The sequence below is a fragment of the Callithrix jacchus genome, chromosome 6 (assembly GCF_049354715.1).
Source record: "Callithrix jacchus isolate 240 chromosome 6, calJac240_pri, whole genome shotgun sequence".
Lineage (NCBI taxonomy): Eukaryota > Metazoa > Chordata > Mammalia > Primates > Cebidae > Callithrix > Callithrix jacchus.
Genome location: NC_133507.1, coordinates 70,517,643 through 70,543,020, shown reverse-complemented (window position 1 = coordinate 70,543,020; position 25,378 = coordinate 70,517,643). Strand labels below are relative to the sequence as shown.

Sequence of the window (25,378 nt, the reverse complement as noted above, 5' to 3'; positions counted from 1 at the left end):
GAGAGACTGAGGCAGTTGGATCACTTGAGCCCAGGAGTTGGAGACCACCCTGGGCAACAGAAGACCCTGTCTCTACAAAAAATTAAAATAACAAAACCAAAAAACTAGCCAGGCATGATGGCAAGCACCTGTGGTTCCAGCTACTCAGAAGACTGAGGTGAGAGGATCACTTGAGCCTGGGAATGAGAAGTTGAGGCTTCAGTGAGCTATAATCCTGCTACTGCTCCATTCCAGCCTAAATGACAGAGTAAGACCCTGTCTGAAAACAACCTATCAACCAACCAACCAAACAAACAATAAAACTGCCATTACCAGCATAAGAGATCCAGAGAGGTTTACTGGTAGCTATCTAGGAAAGGCAAATTGACCTAGAGTTGGAAATTCACTGCTATAGTTAAAAATGAAAGGCTTTCGCAATAGCAGCTCTGGCAAATAAATCAGGTAAGAAAACTGGAAAAATTAATTAATAAAATGGTGTGCATGACATATAAATTACCTTTTGGTCTGCTAAGCACATGTCTTCATTAGGCTTCTTTAGTTCCTTTGCCATTTCTAATTCTAATCTTCGTTGCTCTAGTTTACGCTCTTTATTTAATCTTTTCTCATCACGTTTTTCTTGCTTCAACCGTTCTTTTTCCTTAAAAAGAAAATAATGTACACATATTCTTCTTAATCATTGTATATGTTGGGATAAACTTAGAATTATATAGCAACAATGTATTATTTTGCTTTTCGTTAAACTTACTCTCTGATTTTCAAAATAATCTTGACTGTATATATTTAATATCAATATTAGATTCAACCTAGACTATTTTGTTATTCAAAATTTGTTTAATCATTTGCCAAGTTATAAGAATAAAATACTTATTAATAAAAGCAGGTATTTAAAATGCACATGGGCAACTACATATCTTACTAAATAAAGTTATCAGCACAAATTTTAGTGTGGCTCGAGGAAGCAAAGGATTTACAGCAGGAAAGTGGAAGTAACATGTTTGAATTTGCAAAAGCAGTTCTTTCAAAGTGAATTAGCTAGTCTTAACATAGCACCTGTGATGAAAGGAAAATATTATTCACACCATAAACAACACTTAAAGAGAATGTAAAATCAATTCTGAAGGCAATTTCAAAAGCATTAAAAATGTTTTGGTAATGGCAATAATATGGAAATAACTGACTTGTCTGTTGTAGGGATTGACTTTTTGTTGGAGGAAGTGAAGAGATTTTCTATTATAATATCATTATCATTACTTTATCATCATATCTCAAATATAGCTCTCATTTATTTAGAGGAGAGACAACAGTAGAATCATAAGTCAATTCTAACCTACTACTGTACATGTGCCACACATTGCTAATTGGTTTACTTTTGTAAGGCTGATTCTATCTCTTCCTTGATTAAAAGTCTTTTAATTTTCTATCAAAATAAGGTCTAAGTCTTTACTTTTGAATTCCAGACTCTTCTTTTCTAATCTTACTTCTCACATTTTTTTTTCTGTGTAGGTTTAGAATTTGCTATTCCTGATGGAATATTTATTTCCTTAGTTGCTTATATTGGTTCACTCCAATCAAAAAGTTCATTTTTCCGATCTGCATATTTAAATCCTAATTAAACACTACCAATTTTTATTATGTCTCATAGCTCTTAACTCTGATTTTAACAAAGCACTCACTGCTTTCTGTACTCTATTACTATTTATGCCCATATTCTAATCATCTCCATTTCAATTATCACTGGTAAGTGAGCACCCTGACTGCTGCTGAAGGGAATTGCCAACAGGGAGAAAAAGAGGAGTGGGAAGAACATGGGACCAGAGAGTAGAAAAATTGCTAGCAGTTTCAAGACTGGAGTGTAGGCTGCAAGTTGAACAGTTGCTGAATATTATGCTAGCCAGAGACCAGATCATCAGGGCCTTTTTATATGATATGCACAAGTTACTGTTCATTTTTATATTGCCTCTGAATTTCTGGGTTACTGATTCATGCAGACATTGTGGGAGGACAAATGATAAGGAAGCTTATGTTGACATCAGAAAAGTTCTATAATTAATTTTATCAGTTATAAACCAAAAAGCAGTTTCTGATGGTCTAACAACAAAAGATAGATATACACAATTAATGTGTAATAGTCCCACAATGCAGGTACAGATTTTCAAATCAAATTATTAGGCAGTATCCGGAAGTGCTACTACTACTAGCCCTTACAAAAGGGCAGCAGAGTCACTGGTAGAATAATTTTATCCCCTAGAATTGAAATTTTGATTCTTAAACACATGAACCGTTGCTCTAAGAACTTTCCAAAGAAGGGAAGATTTAAGTTTTTGGTTCCTCACCAGAGCAATGAATTAGGATCACTAACAGAAAAAAGCATATTTAATACCTCTTACTAATTTCAAAGAAGCTACTGTAAAATTTTCTGCTATACTCATGTGCCATGTCATGTTTTAGTCAATCAAGAATTGAACATACTGTAGTATCTATGCCATATAGCCTAGATGTGTAGCAGTCTATACCATCTAAGCTTTGGGTATGTCACTCTATGATGTCTGCACAATAATGAAATTGATTAATGATGACACACTTCTCAGAATATATTGTCATCATTAAGTGACATGGCTTTACATAGAGCTAACCCAGATCTCTTAATGATTATATTTATAACAACAGTTACAAATATAATAATTGAGACTACTAGTTACTAAAGTGTTGAAAATGGTTCCTATTACTTTTTAAAAAGAAAGAAAACCCATGTGACACTGATGTTCTCTTCACTGTGCCAACTTCCCACTGGTAGCAATCCTAGAGGTACATACACACTCCACAGATACATGGGCAACAAGCTAGAGCACTGAATGCCATAAGATAGATTATATTCTTGGACTATATGAATTTCAGCTGGTGATACTTTTTTCCAATTAGAAAAGCATAATATGGAATATAATGTAAAAGTCACATCAATATTATTTATGATTAAATGGAGATTTCCAAACAAATATAGAAATTGGTGTGACCTTTATCAGTTAAAGACAAATATTTATTACTGTTTACTGTTAGGCCTTTTTAATTAAAATGTGGAGTCTCTCAATTCAGTATGAATTGTATAGAACTAACATACATTCTGTGATTTTGGTACAAGTTGACTCTCAAAGAGTGAGAGCTTCCAAGGTCCCCTCAACCACCAACTAATATTTAGAACGGCATATAAACCTGTCACGATCTAGCTCCACACAAGTTCTAGTCTCATATCTCACAATTCACAGTGGATTTCCCATGTTCCAGCCACACTGTATGACACACCTGTGTGGAGAAGACAGCATAGCCCCTTTGAAGTTCCTGCTTGGATGATTAACGGTGAATGAAGCAACACCAAAGCCAAGATGGGCATGTACATGAGGTTAGAATGGCTAACATCCTCTTTTGTACCCCACTCCCAGGTCTTGTTTAGTCACAGTACTGTACCTCTGTATATGCCATATCGATTGTCTAGAATGCCTAGTTCCTCCTTCTTCACAAAAAGTCTGTATAAAGCCTGTTTTTTTTTTTAAATCCTTCCCACAACTCCTTCAGACATTTTGTACTTCCTGCTTTTGAGCTTCCATACAACTTACTATAGCATTTGTTGTACTGTGTAGCAACTGCTTGTTTAAAGTTGATCTCTCTCACTCAAGTATAGTCCTTGTCTAGATTTTTTTTTTAAATCCTTCCCACAACTCCTTCAGACATTTTGTACTTCCTGCTTTTGAGCTTCCATACAACTTACTATAGCATTTGTTGTACTGTGTAGCAACTGCTTGTTTAAAGTTGATCTCTCTCACTCAAGTATAGTCCTTGTCTAGAGGGCAGGGGAAATAACTTATTCACCTGTTTCTTCATGGACCTATCCAATTCTCCCCTGGACACCTAGAGAAAGTTTTTAATGATTTTATCTTCCTCTTTGACTCTCAGCCTGTATCAGTCCGACTTTCCTTTCCCATTGGTCTCCATAGTCTAAGTATTGTTCTTACTTCTGACTACAGTTGTGATATGACTGTAACAGATACATTTGGTATAGATGTTATGGCATATAAACATTTGAGTATTTATAAATTTGCTAAATGATTAATTCTTCAAATGACACAAAGTAAAATTAAGGTAACATTTTGAACTGGCCTACTGAAACGTATTCAATAGGCAATTTTTTCTTCACTTTAAATATTTTACTCTGTGAACAAACATAACTGATATCTTCCATTTTCAGTTAAGAGTATATATAAACCTTGAATCCAAAAGTGGAATTCAATGAATTTATTAATAATATTTAGATTACATTTAGAAATTTTAAAACCATCTAAAATATATTTCTAACATTTACTTCAACATTATTTTCTTAGCCATATAACATGTATTGTGATTCAGTATGCTTGCAAACAGAAACCTCCCCTACAAAAATTAAGCAGATTTATTATCCAATAATTTTGCCAAAAACTAAACTTTAAAGTGCCAGTGCTACTCTAGGCCAAATATAAAGGCATGAAAATTTGTATAGTACCCTCGCTGCTAGACTTAGTATAATGCTCAGAAGAACAATCTATTTTTCCACTTTTTACCTTAGCCTTTTCTTGACAAAGTAAGCTGCCATATTATGAACCTATATCTAATTTCTATAATATTATATTTTGTTGCTCTGCCAGATAATAGAATTTTACAATGGAATTTTGTGAATTTTTCAAGGTCAGTTCATAACAGGCCTTTGATTTGCTAGAGAAAAAAGTGATTAAACCTATCCTAATATGAAAAGAAAGTTAAAACATATTTTACATTAATCCTGGTGAAACTTCAGGACAATAACTTAGACTGTCTACAAATGACAACAAAATGTAGCTCTAAAGTAGATTTTAGGTTAACTACAATTATAAGCAAAGTAGCATACATCATCCTAATTTTTTTTGCCTTTTTCCCTTTATCCCCACCCAGTTTTCCAGATACAGAAAATGTTAAAATAAATATGAGCTCTTGGATTATAAGTCATTTATAACAAAATATCTTTTCATCACCCTAATTATATATTCTATGAAGGAATATAATATTATATAATGGGATCTGTTTGTATCAAAACTTTACTAATATCTTAGTTAAGAAGTCAGTTAAAATTTCATTTCAAAGTTGAAACATCTGTTGATAGTAAATGCATTAAATTTAGATTATCCTGAACAGTTTGGTTCACATAGAGTGAAAATTTGTGCACAAAAAGATTACTTTGGGGACTCTAAAACATAAAGGATTTTCACAAGTCAGCAGCACAATAACAAATATATAAATAAATTTATTCTATTTTAGAATTATTTAAGTTAAAAATCCAAATAACAAATGCAGTAGAATGACCCATTACTGTGAAGTTTACAACTTATAGATTGCAAAACAGGTCATTTTGAAGAGATCATGTTGCACAGAGGCTTATGGTTTCTGCATTTGATGGTTCTATCAAGTCTGTTAGGTATTTGTTCTGGGCATAATAAGAACACATTTCTTTTGGTAGCAACCTGTACTCAAATTTAAAAGACAAAAATATAATTTAAGAGACACAGGTTTACCCCAGGGTACAGGAAGAATAAACGTATAAGTAAGATTAATAACACAAGCCATTTGTAGAAGACAGATAGAAAAACCAAAAATGACACTGCTTTATAGGCCACATATTGACTGTGAGTAGATCAGGAAATTTTTTTAAAAGGGCCTACTATTTTTACATTTTAATTTTATATTTATATATTATGAAAATTAAAGGAAAAAATTAAGAAGCACATGATTGAAGAAACCCTAAAATACTTCTTATCTTTATAGGTATAAAATACTTAAAAAAATAAAACTTTCCACTTATCACATTGTGACAAAAGTATTACATGAAAATTTCTGTATTTATTTGTATATTTTTCATCACCTTGAAGATTTATCATTTCTTTGTATTACAAAAATTCCTATTACACTTTTAGTTATTTTAAAACATATAATCACTGTTGACCGTTAATTACCCTGTTGTGCTATCAAATACTAGATCTTATTCATTCTATCTAACTATATTCTTGTACCCATTAGCCATCCTCACTTCCCCCCATACCCCACTCCCTTCCTAGCCTCTGGTAATCATCATTCTACTCTCTATATCCCGCATTCATTGTTTTTTTTTTCTTTCTTTTTTTTGAGAGGGAGTCTTGCTCTATCACCCTGGCTGAAGTGCAGTGATGTGATCTTGGCTCACTTGCAACCTCCACCTCTTTGGTTCACGTGATTCTCCGTCTCAGCCTCCTGAGTAGCTGGGACTATAGGCGTCTGCCACCAGGCCTGACTAATTTTTGTATTGTTAGTAGAGATGGGATTTGCCATCTTGGCCAGGCTGATCTTGAATTCCTGACCCTGTGATTCACCTGTCTCAGCCTCCCAAAGTACTAAGATTACAGGCGTGAGCCACCGTGCCTGGTGGCATTGATTGTTTAAATTTTTAGCTCCCACAAATAAGTGAGAACATGTGAATTTTGCTTTTCCCTGCCTGGCTTCTTCTATTTAACATAATGACCTCTAGTTCCATCCATGTTGTTGAAAATGATAGGATCTCATTCTTTTTTTATGGCTGAATAGTACTCCCTTGTATATATGTACCACATTTTCTTTATCCATTCATCTGTTGATGGACACTTAAGGGTGCTTCCAAATCTTGGCTATTGTGAACAGTGCTACAATAAACATGGGAGTGCAGGTTATCTTTTTGATATACTCATTTCCTTTCTGTTGGGTATATGCCTAGGAGTGGGACTGCTGGATCATATGGTAGTTCCATTTTTAGTTATCTGAGGAATCTCCATGCTCTTCTTCATAGTGGCTGTACTTATTTACATTCCCACCAACAGTATATGAGGGTTCCCTTTTATCCACATCCTTGTAAGCATTCGTCATTGCCTGTCTTCTGTATAAAAGCCACTTTCACTAGGGTAAGTGATGTCTCATTGTAGCTTTCATATACATTTTCTGATGATCAGTGATGTTCAGCACCTTTTCATATACCTCTTTGCCATTCATATGTGTTCTTTTGGTTTATTCAGGTCTTTTGCCCATTTTTAACTTCGATTGTCAGATTTTTTTTCCTACTGAGTTGAGTTCTTTATATATTCTGGTTATTCTGTACTTACTTTAGACAAACAATCTTTAAATATTATGTAGGATAGCTATTATTACATAAATGTCTCCTAAGTTAAAATTGAAATGTTACTAATTCTTGAGTTAAAGATTTTAATATAAATAACAAAGTTTTACAAAACCTGATTTTTTACATGACATTTAACACTCTGCTGAATATTTTTTTTGAGATGGTGTCTCATTCTGTCCCCAGGCTGGAGTACAGTGGCATGATCTCAGCTCACCACAACATCTGCCACTCGGGTTGAAGCAATTCTCCTGCCTCAGCCTCCTGAATAGCTGGGACTACAGGTACATGCCACCATGACCAGCTAATTTTTTGTAATTTAGTAGAGATGGGATTTCACGGTTTTGCCCAGGCTGGTCTCGAACTCCTGAGCTCAGGCAATCTGCCTGCTTTGGCCTCCCAAAGTGCTGGAATTACAGGTGTGAGCCACTGGGCCTGGCTCCTGAATTTTTAAAAATTTCTTAAAATAATTTTTATCTTTCCTATGGTGCTGAAAGTTAAATTGTTAATATAGTACATTTGCATAAGTACTGTTTAAGTATACCTACTATTTTGTCAGCCAAAAATGTGTTTGCTTAGAAACTGTCTACATGTACAATTCTACTTATTTTTTTTACTAAATGACTGGCGTAAATATATAATTATAAAATATTCCTTATTACTTGAATCTTTAGGAGAGTACATGTTTTTTTCTGCTTTCAAATTGTTTATTAGATGAATTCTGAAACCTGAAACTCTCTTCCATTTTGTGGTTTTGTCTCCTGAAGGGCTGACATAGTAATTCTGTGATAGATGCACATTTAACAACCTTGTGCAGTTTACTGATCCTTGGGGAGACATGCAGAAGACTGTTAATATTACTATGGTTGACTATTCAGTTAATATGAGTAAACTGATTATAAATTTGTGACTGGTATAGTTTGAAGTTTTCATAATGAAAACAAAAGATTTTGAGTTAAATATTACATTCTCATGTTGCTTAAATCAACCTTGTTTCTAATGATTAGTAACAACGTAAGCACATATATTTCCTATTAAATTAGGAAATAAGCTTTTTATATTCATAAGGATAAATGTTAGTATTTCTCACACTATGAAAATATTTATGAACTATGATGATATACTAATGACCCTTTAATGTTAATATAATGATAATAATTTATATAAATCTGAGAATTTAAAAAAATAATTATACATTTATATTTAAAAAAAGCTATAAAAATTAGATTTAACAAGAAAGCCATTGCTGACATAGCCTGCCATTGCCGAGGCAACCTGCCATAACAGAGAGTCCGCCATTACAGAGGCGGACCACCATCGCCATGGCAGTTCTAACCACATCCATATAAACAGGACTACAGGGAATTCCACATGGCAGCAGGGTGGAGCCCACGGCAGCAGGGCAGAGCCCAGAGCAGCTCAGCATAGCCTCTGCAGGCAGGCAGTGACTAGACAGCCTCCTTGCTGGGCAGGACAGTGCAACGGATACTCATAAATAAAGCCCTAACTCCCCGGGACAGAGCACCTGAGGATAAAAAGGGGCTTTATGAGTTCTGCTGCAGCAGACTTAAACATACCTGCCTAGCAGCCCTGAATGAACAACGGAGCTCACAGTTCAGCACTTGAGCTCCTATAAAGTACAGACTGTCTCCTCAAGCAGCTTGCTGACCCCCGTATATCCAAAGAGTCACCTCACAAAGGACTGATCAGACAGACATTTGGCGGGCATCATTCTGGGACAAAGATAGCAGAAGAAGAAACTGGTAGCAGCCCTCACTGTTCTGCAGCTGCTACAGGTGTTCCCCAGGCAAGCAGGGCCTGGAGTGGACTTCAGCAGTCCTACAGCAGAGGGGCTAGACTGTTAGAAGGAAAACTAAGAAACAGAAATACTTCATCATCAACAATCTGGACGTCCACTCAGAGACCCAATCGGAAAGTCAGCAACTACTCTGACGTGTGGATAAATCCACAGAGATGGGAAGAAACCAGTGCAAAAAGAGGAAAACACCCAAAACCAGAGCACCTTGCCTCCTACAAGGGACCACAACCCCTCACCAGCAAGGGAGCAAAGCTGGATAGAGAATGAGTGTGATGAAATGACAGAATCAGACTTCAGAAGGTGGGTAATGAGAAACTTCAGTGAGCCAAAAGAACACGTTCTAACTCAATGCAAAGAAACTAAGAACCTTGAAAAAAGATTGGAGGAAATGATAACAAGAATGCACAACTTAGAGAGGAATATGAGTGAATTGATGGAGCTGAAAAACACAACGTGAGAACTTCACAAAGCATGCACAAGTCTCAACAGCCGAATAGACCAAGCAGAACAAAGGATATCAGAGATCGAAGATCAACTCGATGAAATAAAATGAGAAGGCAAGATTAGAGAAAAAAAAGCACAAAAAAATGAACAAAGTCTCCAAGAAATGTGGGACTATGTGAAGAGACTGAATCTACGTTTGATAGGTGTACCTGAATGTGACGAAGAGAATGAATCCAAGCTGGAAAATACTCTTAAGGATATTATCAAGGAAAATTTCCCCAACCTAGCAAGGCAGGCCACCATTCAAGTCCAGGAAATACAGAGAACACCACAAAGATATTCTGCAAGAACAGCAACCCCAAGGCACATAATCGTCAGATTCAACAGGGCTGAAATGAAGGAGAAAATGCTAAGGGCAGCCAGAGAGAAAGGTCAGGTCATCCACAAAGGGAAGCCCATCAGACTCACAACAAATCTCTGGGCAGAAACCCTACAAGCCAGAAGAGAGTGGGGGCCAATATTCAACATCCTTAAAGAAAAGAACTTTCAACCCAGAATTTCATATCCAGCGAAACTGAGCTTCATAAGTGAAGAAAAAATAAAATCCTTTGCGAACAAGCGAGTACTCAGAGATTTTGTCACCACTAGTCCTGCTTTACAAGAGCTCCTGAAAGAGGCACTACACATAGAAAAGAACAACCAGTACCAGCCATTCCAAAAACATACAAAATGCTAAAGAGCATCAACTAACAGACAAAACAGCCAGCTAGCATTAAAATGGCAGTATCAAATTCACACATAACAATATTAACCCTAAATGTAAATGAGCTAAATGCACCAATCAAAAGACACAGACTGGCAAATTAGATAAAAAGCCAAATCCATTGGTGTGCTATATCCAGGAAACCCATCTCACATGCCAGGATACACAAAGGCTCAAAATAAAGGGATGGAGGAAGATTTACCAAGCAAATGAAGAGAAAAAAAAAAAAAAAAGCAGGAGTTGCAATCCTCGTCTCTGATAAAATAGACTTTAAAGCAACAGAGATCAAAAGAGACAAAGAAGGACATTACATAATGGTAAAAGGATCGATACAACAAGAAGAGCTAATGATCCTAAATATATATGGACATAATACAGGAGCACCCAGATATATAAGGAAAGTTCTTAATGACTTACAAAGAGGCTTAGACTCCCATACAATAATAGTGGGAGACTTTAACACTCCACTGTCAATATTAGACAGATCAACCAGACAGAAAATTAACAAGGATATCCAGGACTTGAACTCAGACCTGGAACAAGCAAACCTGATAGACATTTACAGAACTCTCCATCCAAAATCCACAGAATATACATTCTTCTCAGCACCACATCACACCTACTCGAAAATTGACCACATAATCGGAAGTAAATCACTCCTCAGCAAATGCAAAAGAAAGGAAATCATAACAAACTGTCTCTCAGAGCACAATGCAAACAAGTTGGAACTCAGAATTCAGAAACTAACCCAGAACCACACAGCTTCATGGAAACTGAACAACTGGCTCTTGAATGTTGACTGGATAAACAATGAAATGAAGGCAGAAATAAAGAAGTTCTTCGAAACCAACGAGAACGAAGACACAACATACCAGAATCTCTGGGACACATTTAAAGCAGTCTCTAGAGGAAAATATATAGCAATAAGTGCCCATATGAGAAGAGTGGAGAGATCCAAAATTGACACCCTATCGTCAAAATTGAAAGAGCTAGAGGAGCAAGATCAAGAAAACTCAAAACCTAGCAGAAGACAAGAAATAACTAAGATCAGAGCAGAACTGAAGGAGATAGAGACATGAAAAACTCTTCAAAAAATCAATAAATCTAAGAGCTTGTTTTCTGAAAAGATCAACAAAATAGACCACTAGCCAGATTGATAAAAAAGAAAAGAGAGAATAACCAAATAGATGCAATAAAAAATGATAAAGGTGAAATCACCACAGATTCCACAGAAATTCAAACCATCATCAGAGAATATTACAAACAACTCTATGCACATAAACTAGTAAACCTAGAAGAAATGGATAAATTCCTGGACACCTATGTCCTCCCAAGCCTAAGCCAGAAGGAAACTGAAACTATGTATAGACCAATAACAAGGTCTGAAGTTGAGGCAGCAATTAAGAGCCTACCACACAAAAAAAGCCCAGGTCCAGATGGGTTCACAGCCGAATTCTACCAGACACACAAAGAGGAGCTGGTACCATTCCTTCTGAAACTATTCCAAATAATCCAAAAAGAGGGAATCCTTCCCAAATCATTTTATGAGACCAACATCATCCTGATACCCAAACCTGGGAGAGACTCAACAAGAAAAGCAAACTTCAGGCCAATATCCATGATGAACATAGATGCAAAAATCTTCAATAAAATACTGGCAAGCCGATTGCAACAGCACATCAAAAAGCTTATCCACCATGATCAAATAGGCTTCATCCTGGGGATGCAAGGCTGGTTCAACATACGCAAGTCTAGAAACGTAATTCACCACATAAACAGAACCAAAAACAAAAACCACATGATTATGTCAACAGATACAGAGAAGGCCTTTGACTAAATTCAACAGCCCTTTATGCTAAAAACCCTCAATAAACTCGGTACTGATGGAACGTATCACAAAATAATAAAAGCTATTTACGACATACCAACAGCCAATATCATACTGAATGGGCAAAAACTGGAAGCATTCCCTTTGAAATCTGGTACTAGACAAGGATGCCCTCTCTTACCACTCCTATTCAATATAGTACTGGAAATTCTAGCCAGAGCAATCAGGCAAGAAAAAGAAATAAAGGGTATTCAAATAGGAAAGGAGGAAGCCAAATTGTCTCTATTTGCAGATGACATGATAGTATATCTAGAAGATTGCATCGTCTCAGCCCAAAAACTCCTGAAACTGGTAAGCAACTTCAGCAAAGTCTCAGAATACAAAACCAATGTGCAAAAATTACAAGTTTCCTATACACCAATAACAGACTGAAAGAGAGCCAAATCAAGAACAAACTGCCATTCATGATTGCTACAAAGAGAATAAAATACCTAGGAATGCAACTAACAAGGAACGTAAAGGACCTCTTCAAGGAGAACTACAAACCACTGCTCAACGAAATAAGAGAGGTCACAAACAGATGGAGAAACATTCCACGTTCATGGTTAGGAAGAATCTATATTGTGAAAAGGGCCATACTGCCCAAAGTAATTTACAGACTCAATGCTATCCCCATCAAGCTACCTATGACCTTCTTCACAGAACTGGAAAAAACCACCTTGAATTTCATATGGAACCAAAAGAGAGCCCACATAGCCAAGTCAATTCTAAGCAAAAAGAACACAGTGGGAGGCATCACACTACCGGACTTCAAACTATACTACAAGGCTACAGTAATCAGAACAGCATGGTACTGGTACCAAAACAGAGATATAGACCAATGGAACAGAACAGAGGAAGCGGAGGCAACACGACATATCTACTACCATACAATCTTTGATAAACCTGACAAAAACAAGCAATGGGGAAAGGATTCCCTGTTTAATAAATGGTGTTGGGAAAACTGGCTAGCCATGTGCAGAAAGCAGAAACTGGACCCCTTCCTGACAACTTACACTAAAATTAACTCCAGATGGATTAAAGACTTAAACATAAGACCTGGCACCATAAAAACCCTAGAAGAAAATCTAGGCAAAACCATTCAGGACATAGGAGTAGGCAAGGACTTCATGAACAAAACACCAAAAGCATTGGCAACAAAAGCCAAAATAGACAAATGGGACCTAATCAAACTCCACAGCTTCTACACGGCAAAAGAAACAGTTAATAGAGTGAATCAGTAACCAACAGAATGGGAAAAAAATTTTGCAGTTTACCCATCTGACAAAGGGCTGATATCCAGAATTTACAAAGAATTCAGACAGATTTACAAGAAAAAAACAAACAAGCCCATGCAAAAATCGGCAAAGGATATGAGCAGACACTTTACAAAAGAAGACATACATGAGGCCAACAAACATATGAAAAAATGCTCATCGTCACTGGTCATCAGAGAGATGCAAATCAAAACTACATTGAGATACCATCTCACGTCAATTAGAATGGTGATCATTAAAAAATATGGAGACAACAGATGCTGGCTGGAGAGGATGTGGAGAAATAGGAACACTTTTACCCTGTTGGTGGGAGTGTAAATTAGTTCAACCATTGTGGAAGACAGTGTGGCGATTCCTCAAAGACCTAGAAATAGAAATTCCATTTGACCCAGCAATCCCATTACTGGGTATATATCCAAAGGACTATAAATCGTTCTACTATAAGGACACATGCACACGAATGTTCATTGCAGCAGTGTTTACAATAGCAAAGACCTGGAATCAACCCAAATGCCCATCGATGATAGACTGGACTGGGAAAATGTCTCACATATACAACATGGAATATTATGCAGCCATCAAAAACGATGAGTTCGTGTTGTTTGTAGGGACATGGATGAATCTGGAGAACATCATTCTCGGCAAACTGACACAAGAACAGAAAATGAAATACTGCATGTTCTCACTCATAGGCAGGTAATGAACAATGAGAACACATGGACACAGGGAGGGGAGCATTACACACTAGGGTCCATTGCGGGGAATAGCAGAGGTACAGTGGTGGGGGGAGCTGGGGAGGGATAGCCTGGGGAGAAATGCCAGATGTGGGTGAAGTGGAGGAAGGCAGCAAATCACACTGCCATGTGTGTACCTATGCAACTATCTTGCATGTTCTGCACATGTACCCCAAAACCTAAAATGCAATAAAAAAATTAGATTTAACAACTTGAAAACCAATAGAAATTTGAGAGCTTTTTTAGTGAAAAAATATATTGAGGTAGCACTAAATGCAAAAGATCAGTGTAGTATACACAAAGAATCACACAAGTAGTGTTTGTGTTACCTCCTTACTTTGATAGGTGTGGGGAGTTTCTTGGAAAAATTTTGGGTACTGTAGGAGATTTTTACTTAACATAGTGAAAGCGATTTGTTTTTTAACTTCATTATTCATTAAACATTATTCATAACATTCATTTTAATCCTAGTTTTCTTTCTTTATAGTGTAATAATTAAAGATCTAAAGGTATTAATGTTTATAATCAGGGTTATTTGTGAGCCAATTCAGAATTTGGACTGTTCTTGCCTAAGTATCATTTGGCCTTCATTTTATAATAAAGTTTGTTCTTTAAACAGGTAATAACAGAAAATTATTACAGATTTGGGCCACTGGGAGGTAATAGGTGGCAGAAAATGAAGCTACAGGGTGCCCATTATTGACATTCCACTAGTTACATCTTGTGCATGGTAATTAATAATGATGAAACAGGCAAGTACATATAGGAATGCTTTGTTAATACTGAGGTTTATGTAAGACTGGATGAAAGTTTTGATCATCATTAAAAATATGCCTTGCATTTACTTAACTACTTACACTGTTCAGTTTTATCTCTCTAATATGATTACATCTTAAATATTCTTTTTGTTTTTCCCACAGTATCTAATTGAATCCTGGGCACACCTTGGTAGTTTGAAAAATTAACACTTAGTTGATCACAGATCTATGGGTACCATTCATTAGAGCAGCGATCCCCAACCTTTTGGGCACCAGGGACAAGTTTCATGGAAGACAGTTTTTCCACAGAAAGGAGTGGGGTAGTGGGGGTGATGGTTCCAGGATGAAATCTTCCACCTCAGATCATCATTATTAGATTCTCATTAGGAGCATGTAGCCTAGATCCTTTGCATGTGCAGTTCACAATAGGGTTCATGCTTCTATGAGAATCTGATCCTGCCACTGATCTGACAGGAGGTCAAGCTCTGGCATCTGGCTCAGGAGGAGGTACTGGTCTGAGGACCAGGGGACCCCTGCATTAGAGAAACACAATTTAAAATCAAAATGACTGATAAAATTATCTAGTCCATGACACCTGTTCACTGGTTTATGATTATCAGAGGATAACTTTCTCGTGTGTGTGTGAGATTGAATCTCACTCTGTCACCCAGGCTGGAGTGCAGTGGTATGATCTCAGCTCATTGCAACTTCTGCCTCAGGTTCAAGTGATTCTCCTGCCCCAGCCTCCCAAGTAGCTGGGATTATGGGAGTATGTAGGCTAATTTGTTTTGTGTGTAGTTTTTAATAGAGACAGGGTTTTACCATGTTGGCCAGGCTGGTCTCGAAATCCTGACCTCAGGTGATCCTCCTGCCTCAGTCTCCCAAAGTGCTGGGATTACAGGTGTGAGCCAGCCACCTCTCCCTGCTGATAACATTTTAAGAATTCAATTTTACCTGTGAAATTCTCTGAAACATTCTGATTGAGGATTATTTGTGGCATATGTTATTGTATTGTAAAATAATAGTTCCTTGAGTGTTTGACTATAACAAAAGAACACCATCTGGAGTAAAATAAAGTTAAAAGATTTTACTATCGTATCAAGATAATTACATAGAAAACTTAGTAGTATAATTTAATAATTGTTTTGTACCTAATTTGATTTTTTAGTTCTGTCACAATCACTTTAATTTTACTTTATTCATTCATTTACAATTTTCTAGGCACCTTCTATTTACTTGGTTCTAATCGAGGCACTGGCAATACAATGGTATAGACAGACAAGAGTCCTGTCATCATAGATCTTATATTCTGGGAGAAACTAGCCCAGAAACAATAAGATGAATGAATGGGGTGGGGTGTAAGAAAAAGCAAATTAGGTGTTCTGAGAAAGGTTTTTTTTTTTTTTTTAGATGGAGTTATGCTCTTGTCGCCCAGGCTGGAGTGCAATGGCACAATATCTGCTCACTGCAACCTCTACCTCCCAGGTTCAAGTGATTCTCCTGCTGGGAAGGCCTTTGTGAAAAGCTAACATTTGATTGGTGACTGAACAGCAAATAGGAACCATCTGAATATTTGGTGGAAAACAGCAATAGTACACACTGTTCATTCAGGAATAACAGCAAGACAAAAATAACCAGAATATAGTGCATAAGGGACAAATTGTATGATGTAAAACTGGAGTGATAGGCAGAGTTCAGTGGGAGAATGCCATGGTGAGGAGTTTGAACTTTACTGCAATTGCAATGAGAAGCCCTTGCATAGTGTCAGGATAGTGTCTGGTTTACTTTTTGAAAAGACCACTTCAGCTTCTCTGTGGAGAATGTATAGGGACTGCTGAGGAAAGCAATAATGAAAACAGAGAAACCAGGCTCTTTCAGCTATTAGGATTTAAGTCATTACATCATGTACATATGCACTTATTGGCTTTATTTTGGTTTAGTATTTTAACACAGTTGCCTTGCCATTTATTTTCAAAGTATTTAGGCTTAATATGTGCAAGGCTATTAACTTGTATTGATCCAATATAGCTGGGTTAATTTTCCTTCAGCTCTTCTCCATTTCTCTGCTCCCTGCTTTTTGACTTATACATACTTCAGATTTGTGAGTATTCTGTATTCTATGTCTGTTTCTTTTTGCTCAGGACAAATGTACCTAGGAAAGGGAGAGCTGTATCAGGTTTCTGGAATCTCTTTCTCAGTTTTATTGGAAGCACTGTAGTGGATTCACTCTATTTAGTCAACAGTATATCCTTTTCCTCTGAGAGGTGCTCTTAGGCTTTGAAGGATTCTTAAAATACCTAATTTTAATCAGCGTTATTTCTCCCATGGCTGCCATCCTCTACTCAACTCAGATCTTCCTCACCTCTCTGTAGCAGCTTTCCCACTGTCCCCAGGCCCTAGTGGGCAAATATGAAAAACCAGAGGGAGGGTTCACGTCTTTGAGGCCTTTGGGGTGCGTCTTTCACCTGGGCATTCCCTCCCTCAGATGATCTCATTCTTACTATTTTACTGTATCTTCTTTTCTAATGAATCCTTGTATGCCTGAAGACAATGTTCTGTGTTATTTTGGTTAGCTTTCCTCCCTGCCAGGAAAAACCAGAATGGCAAGCCCCGGTTCTTTTTATTCCTTCTGATTAAAAACAAACCAACCCACAATTGGTAGGGAAGAACTTGTCTCTTGGGGGATTTTCTACATCTTTTTCCTGGGTTATTAATTGGTCCCTCCATTTCCATCTCGCCACACTGAGGGAATTAGGTTCAGTGTTCAGGTTTTAATTAGTCCCCTTCCTTACTCTTCCCTTCACTGTACTGTTTGCATAAGGGAATAGAGAGCAGCCATGCCAATTCCTGGAATATGTTACCTCTCTCTTTCCCTGACTGTCATTTTTCAGAGACTATGGCTATAATTCCATGCACAGATAAATAGATTTGATTATTATGTTAGGCATAGAGGGTGTCAATAGGCCTGGATAATCAAAAGGTTAGGGAAAAAAAGACGGCAGGAAAAGTGTTGGAGTAAAACTTCCATAGCTTTAGGAAAAGTAGGCCAGGTGTGATGGCTCATACCTGTAATCCCAGCACTTTGGGAGGCCAAGGCAGGTGAATCACGAGGTTAGGAGTTTGCAACAAGCCTGGCCAATATGGTGAAACCCTGTCTCTACTAAAAATACAAAAAATTAGCTAGGCATGGTGGCGGGCACTTGTAATCCAGCTACTCAGGAAACTGAGGCAGGAGAATTACTTGAACCTGAAAGGTGGAGGCTGCAGTGAGCAGAGATTGTGCCACTGCATTCCAGCCCAGGTGACAGTGTGAGACTCCATCTCAAAAAAAAAAAAAGTCACAGAAAATGATCACTGTAATATATGTTACAAGCTATGTTAAGTCTATGCTAAGAGGTAATCTATGTCAGTAGTTCACAACCCTGGTGATGCATCTTGCTAAGCCTATTCTACACATATGTAATGTCAGTGGCTAAGTACTGTGTGGTGCCAGGCACTGTTCTAAGAACTTTACACACATAGAGACACATGTCCATCTAATCATCTCTTGAACCCTAGGAAACAGAAATTAGTATTATCTTTATTTTATAGATGAAATGAATCACACAGGAATTAAATAACATGCCCAAGGTCATATACCTGGAAAGTAATGAAATCAGAATTCAAATTCAGAAAATCTGGCTACTTTGCACAGGTTCCAAAACAATATACCTATTTTCTCTACAGTCCCAACATCTGTCTATATTGCTAATTTAAGCTAGAGCTGAGACCAAAATACGGAAATACAGGCCTCCCAAGTTCTAGATCAAACAGTGTTATTTTCATTAATTCTTCCTTATTAAATGCTTATCTCACTTGATAATCCCATAATCCTAGGAGGTAGATATCTTTATCTTAATTTTAAAGAAGTAGATTGAAAACATAAAGCAAATTGGTGGCAGAACCAGCAGGGGAATCTGTGTTTTTCAACCTCCAAAGCCCCAGTATAATGACTGTATTCAACTGTTTTAATACAGAATGTTATTCCTTTATAACATATATTTATTTTAACCTTTAAGTGATTTCTATTAAACTCCAAATAAGCTCATTCTGATGTACTGCAATAATTTTCTTATCCTGATTTATCTGTTAAAAGTTATTTTAAGAAAAATACTTCGACCTAATTTTACATAGAGAATGCTAAAGAATAATTCTTAGGGCAGAAATCCAGGGTCAGAATGATTTGTGTTTGAATTAGGACATATAGGACTTGTCTAGGCATGCTGTAATACTAGTTTTGTGAAACTCTGTGTCAGTAATAAATAGCTACTTTTATCTAAACCAATGTCATTTACCACACTAAAAAAAGACAATTAAAATCTTAGCCAGGAAAACCAACACATACATTGGAATCCTTCCTACATTCTTTTATGTTTTAACACTTGGTTACTATCTCTAAACTTTTGGTTTGCTTATGAAAGCCAGTAAGTCACAAAAAACCTTATACTCTGAAAAATGTATATTTAGAAGAGCCAATGCTTTAGGAAAAAGTATTACTTTATACAGTGATATTTTTCTAGAAACATACACTTACTTCTGCTTTTTTACGAGCTTCCATAGCTTTCATAAGCATCATGTGTTGTCGCCTTCGCTCTCGTTCCTATGAGGCCAGATAAAATTTGGAAAATAACTCAACCACAATTAGCAGTTTGATTTTCCAATGGAAAAACAAAAACAAAAACAAAACAAAAACTCAGTATAGCATGTTTAGCATTTATAGACAAGTCACAGTAAATACTAAATATAAGACAAGAATGGCCAGTCTGTGCATGTTTTAGTTCAGGTTTAGAAAGCAAATACAAGAACAATCAAAAGCAAAAAGGTAAAGCAATGAACATGGAGACAGTGTAAACAGAAGCATACAAGATTTACTTATGGTCAGTTGTGATGCTCCTTCAAAAGCTGGCAGAACAAAAAGCATAATGGTTGGCTGGAACAGGTCAGTTACCTTACATCTGCTATTAGAAAAACCAAAATACTATGGCCAATTAAACTAAAGGTTGTGTTGTTCTTAAAATTTTAGGTCAGGAAGAAATTGATTCATAGTTTGATGTCATGATTTTGGAGTTGGTTACTTTACTTCAAAGACAAAATCATTTTGTAAATCCAGTAAGCCACCAACAAATTAGAGGATATTTTTTAAGGGTTTTAATATCAATTTAGTTAAACTAGTCTTGTTTCATATAGAATACTAATAAAATGGGATATTCCTGTTTACTGATGTCTGCCACCTGATGTACTATTTAAAGCCACAAAAGCTGCACCATGGGCTAACAGGTGGAATCTTAAAGGCACAGTATGAAAATAAGATAAGCACTAGTTTTATTTGATAATCTCACTTTACTTTTAAAATAAAAAAAATCACATATTTAAAATATCTAATCAATTCTTTTTTTGTTTAAGCACATTTGGTTTCTCCAAAGGGATATTTCTAAAGTTATTTCTAAAATTTGTCTATGAAACCAGAATATAATTCATATTCTCTCATCAAGCAAACTCAAAATTCCCACTGTATTCAATGGCAGTTTTGCATCTAGAATGATGGGAGAATATGGATCATAATTGTATCTAATTGTACAGTGATCCAACTTTCTCTGTGACATCAGTAATGTAAATTTTTAGAGAGCAGCCTTATTTAAGGCTGGTACAATTCAATGTAAAATCTTGGAGATGCGTCATACTTCTTTATAGACAGACAAGCAGATGTATGCAATGCACTGTGCTGTAAAGCCATGCAGCAGTATGTAATATGACAGCAGCCAGTGCTACACTTTATGCATTGCTATGACAACCATATCACAACCAAATCACAATGCGGTGTTAGATGTACAAAAATAAACATACCCATACCATATCTAGTCTATGCCTCTCCAACTCCTGGTAGAAAGAGTTGGCACAACATTATGAAACAGAAATCACAGAGTCATAAAACCAATTTTAACCCCCCAAAAAGACACCAATACCAAAGCAAGGCAATAAACTGTAAGATGAAAGAAAAACTTAAGCAGAAATTATATCAGAAATTTTAAAGAAAATATTTTGAAGATTTTTCCCCAAATAGGTTTAAGCAATATTAGAAAATATATATTCAACAGATATATAACTATATGCATACAGACCTGATGTTTCAGAAGAACAGCTTGTTGTCTTCTCATTTCTTTTTCCTTAAAAATAAGAAACTTTTAATACATGATCTTTAGAGAAGATTTAGAACATGCTAAAAGTATTAAAAGTCCCTTTTCTGAGATTCTATAGTCTTCCATTAGGGTGAATCATATGAAATGGCCAATATTCAATTTTTAGTTATAAAATGTCAATTCAATTTCATATGCCTCTACCTAACAAACACTTAATAGAAATTGTATAATATGGTAAACATGGTAGCAAGGATCTTTCTTCAGTAGTAATTTTAACTTAAAATTTAATGAATGACTGAACTAGCAGCACACTTCAAAGGTACATTCATTGAACTAACTAGCTAGATGGTCAGAACCTATCAGATATAACCCACACATGTATTTTTTAATCAGTTTAATACATTATGGTGCAACCTTCAAATCTAGCTGATTAGAACTCTCTCCATTCTGAATGTTAGCTCCCAAATATACTCTATAATTAACATCATTTTTCATTTCTATATACTGTGTATGAATAAAATTGACAAAAATTAGGCGATTAGTGTGAAATTTTCCTGTCCACCTACGATTCAGGGCACCATTCCAAGGGGATGAGGCTTAAAGCAAACCATCTAGGAATGCCACCAATCTCAATATTTTTATAAAGGTAAAATAAGGATGAAATTAACATTAAGAGCAGGCATGAAAAGGTAGAAATTTTAAAAATAAACACAGAGAGTCTATGTAGAAGAGATAAACAGTTCCCTGGCTTTACAAGGTGTAACTGTGGTGGCTGTTTCCAGTACTAGTAGGCTCACCCAGCTACCCTCTTTCAGTATTCAGTTACTGGTGGATGGCAGGGTGGGGTTGGGGAGGAAGGGGACAACTCTCTTATACTCCATGCCAGGAAATCAGAACAAAACACCGCAAACACTTGAAACTAAATAAACCAGCTAATTTTATTATTGGTAAATAACAGTTGATGAAGTTTGGCTTTTGTTTCTGTAGGCTTTTCATTTTTAATAAATAAAACAGTTGCTAAATATTAACAAAGAAAAAGTTATAAAGGGGGGAATCAGATTGAGACACAAAAATAAACATACCCATACCATATCTAGTCCATGTCTAAACATAAACATAAACATAAACATAAATAACACACAAAACAGTTTTGGTGGAGTCATTCTTATCTAGCAAAACTACACACAGGTATTAAGCAACAACTTGCATTACTGATTTGATGTCTCCTATTTAAAGAGCTCAAAGCATTACAAGAAACCCTGCATAATAAAATAAAAATACACATACAATATTCATACATATAAAAACATGTATTATACACTTGTATATGCTAAATATATTTTTAGACAGTCATGTTGAAGAAAGCTATTTTTTTCATAAAATTGATGCTAGTATAATGTATAGTTTTTATTTTTCAAAAATAAAAACTCTGATTCTCATCTAAACTAACCTTTATTCGTTTCTCGGCCTCCAATAATTTGGCATTTGCCGCTTCTTCCTTCTTTTTCTTTTTAGCCTGTGCATGCAAAACAGGTCTCAAAGTCATGCAACAGCACCACTACAACTTGCAAATAATCTCAAACTTGAAATGAAGCTACACGTCTCACAACGTACGAAACAATATATAACATATATGTAGACAATTACAGATTTCCCCCAGTTAACATTATGTTTAACATAATAATATTGTTTCTAATTTATAGATTAGCATTGGAATACACAAAAATTTCTTAGATTCTTAAGAATATGGCAGCTTTTCTTCTTTGAGCTTTGTTAAAAGTCTGAAATAATTGAGTGTTTATGGTATTTTACCTTAAAATTTAATCACAGAAAAATGATTTTATGTCATATTGTTTTTCTGATTTTAAAACTGTAAAAAATTTAGAAAACATAATGGATTTTAACTGATAAAAATTATTTCAAGAATTAGTAATATTTGAGAATAAACATGTTAACGTTATTTAAAATTTTTTAAACTTGAAAATTTGAAATAAAGAAATTCATTATTGGTATATACCTATTAAATGAAGCATATTAAGTCTGATTTTCCCTATCTCTGTATATTGCGATTAAATTCAAGGTTTTTTTTTTAACAGAATGAAAACTTGTAATCTTATCTTTCATGAGGCACAGTCTATTAAGATCAAGCTATTTACCTAACATAAGCTTCATAATCTTAAAGTCATTAACTGTATAGAAGTTTCATCACTATCTAGCAATTATTGTCAGTTTACTTTAAAAGAAAATATTTTCAATTTTTTAAAATTAATTTGAAATGGGTAAGAAAATATGTATTGCTAGAAGGAATCCAACTGTAACATAGAAAACCTCAGCTATCTGCAGCCCTCAGGGAATAAACTGTTCTATAAAGCAGCAGTTTTCTGAATGGTGGAGAAGTTGTAATAATTTTAAACATGAAAAGTTTATTTTCACTATTTCAGATGGAAATACTTCCAAGATATACCTGCTTAGACACAGTACACTAAATATAATTTGGCATTTTCTTGATGACTCAGAGCAATTATTTTGAACATCAGTTATTATACTGCACCACTCCAAAGAGTAATGCCTTTGGGCTATTAAAGTTTGAAAACTGCTTGCTATTCAAATAAAAGATTACTGGCTGTTCCCAGGCTTTTCAGTTCCTATATATGCTAGATGAAGTTTTCCCGTATTTTTCCTTTGCTGTTTTTTACCTACGAGTTTTGCTGTTGCCAACAGATGTTCTCTATCTCTACTCTAATCAGCTTGCAGGGAAGAGGGATATGCTATAAACCAGAAAAACAATCTGATAAAACTTTGTACATTTAAAATTTACTTTTACTTTTCAAATGTTTACTTCTGTAAACATTTGTTTCTAAATTAAAAGTATCGTAGTATAAGCCCTAATGATTTTTCTTTTGTTGTTTATTCTTATAAAAGTAAAACATTTTAGCACATGAACTTTATGACAACTCTATTGACTGCTCACAAGTTTTCCTGTCTCTTGTGTCTCATTTTGTACATCTTTACTGTTACGATTAGATTAGCTTGCTAAATAAGGCTCAGATAAAGTTTTATTCTATGCAGAATGCTTAAAGAGAATATCTGACAAACATATTAATTTGTGTGAGAAAACATGCATGCAAAATTTTTATTTTTGCAGACTTTAAAATATATGACTATATTACTTTAATTATATTAAATTTAAGAATTCTACCTCTAGAATTTGCTGAGCTCGAAGTTCTTTTTCCATTCTGATTTGCTGTATTCTCTTAATTTTTTCCTGTAGGAAAAGTTATGATAACTTCAGATAATAAAATAAACTATCTGAGTAAAGAGTATTTGAGTGGAATCAAATAATTGAAGTTATAAGCACAAAATTACCAAAGTTTGAATATAAAAATTTAATTATTTAGTATAAAATCATATTTATTTTCGTGTCTTAAATTAATATGATTTGATAAAGTTTCTCATAGTAATTTGTAAAATGCAAAGGCCAAATAAATAGCAACTCAGTAAACCAAGCTGATTAAACTCATATAGCCTCAAGAGCTTTATAAATATTTGCAATTACAAATAATACTTAACTTGAAATAAATATAGGACTGAATAGCAGAAAAATCATGTATCAGCAGTCAGAAAACATAAGGCTAGTTTTAGATTATGGTCATTTATTGAATGATCTTAAGTAAATAATAACTATTATTCTGTAAAATAGAGAGGTGTTCGCCCTTTCTCATTTGTCACGATTAAATAAAATGTTTTAAAAAGTATATAGTGACACAATTGTAACATTATTATTAACAATAATTTCCATTCTAAAATTTATTTTCACATGTTGAACAGCACAATAAAACATTGCTTTTAACTACCACAATTAGCCCATTTCAGAAATAACCTGTAACATTAATTAATTAATTAATTAATTATAATTTAACATTCCAGGGAATTATATGTAGGACATAATTGTGGTACACATTATCTAAATTTAATGAACTGGTTATTGGATATGTCTTCTAACTTATTAATCATATAAATTTTGATAAACATTTAATATTAATTCTAAAAATTATCTCATATGCTCTAAATACATTCTTAGCAATTTCATGTTCCTTAATCCCTTCAAAAGTCCTAAATTGGCATTGATGAGAATAAATACAAGTTAAAAAAGAAAATTCAAAGTTTCCTATTTGAAAATTGTACTTGTCCTAGAATTTCCAGAGCCAACACATTTTATAGACCTGTATTTCACAACGCCTGCTCCCATTTCCAGATGCTAGTTGTACCTACTGCAGCTACACTTTAATATGCATTTTAATATCTTTTTATATACACTCATTGATTCCCTGTAGGAGTCTACTGCAGGATGATGAAATTTTAGAAA

General features: G+C 35.2%; 1 protein-coding gene across 50 annotated transcripts in view; it reads right to left on the bottom strand.

Annotated features, from left to right (window-relative positions):
* Positions 1 to 25,378, bottom strand: part of BAZ2B (bromodomain adjacent to zinc finger domain 2B) — a 449,976-nt gene that overhangs the window by 67,273 nt on the left and 357,325 nt on the right. For 29 of the 50 annotated variants that reach the window (XM_035304715.3, XM_078327583.1, XM_078327581.1 and 26 more), the window contains 6 exons: positions 24,212 to 24,277; positions 22,463 to 22,528; positions 20,995 to 21,039; positions 20,720 to 20,752; positions 19,410 to 19,475; positions 497 to 637 (listed from right to left, as the gene is read on the bottom strand). In XM_035304715.3, the coding sequence (XP_035160606.3) occupies positions 497 to 637; positions 19,410 to 19,475; positions 20,720 to 20,752; positions 20,995 to 21,039; positions 22,463 to 22,528; positions 24,212 to 24,277 (417 nt within the window). The remainder of the gene's footprint in view (positions 1 to 496; positions 638 to 19,409; positions 19,476 to 20,719; positions 20,753 to 20,994; positions 21,040 to 22,462; positions 22,529 to 24,211; positions 24,278 to 25,378) is intronic. The other 21 variants (XM_078327573.1, XM_078327584.1, XM_035304726.3 and 18 more) reach the window with 3 other exon arrangements.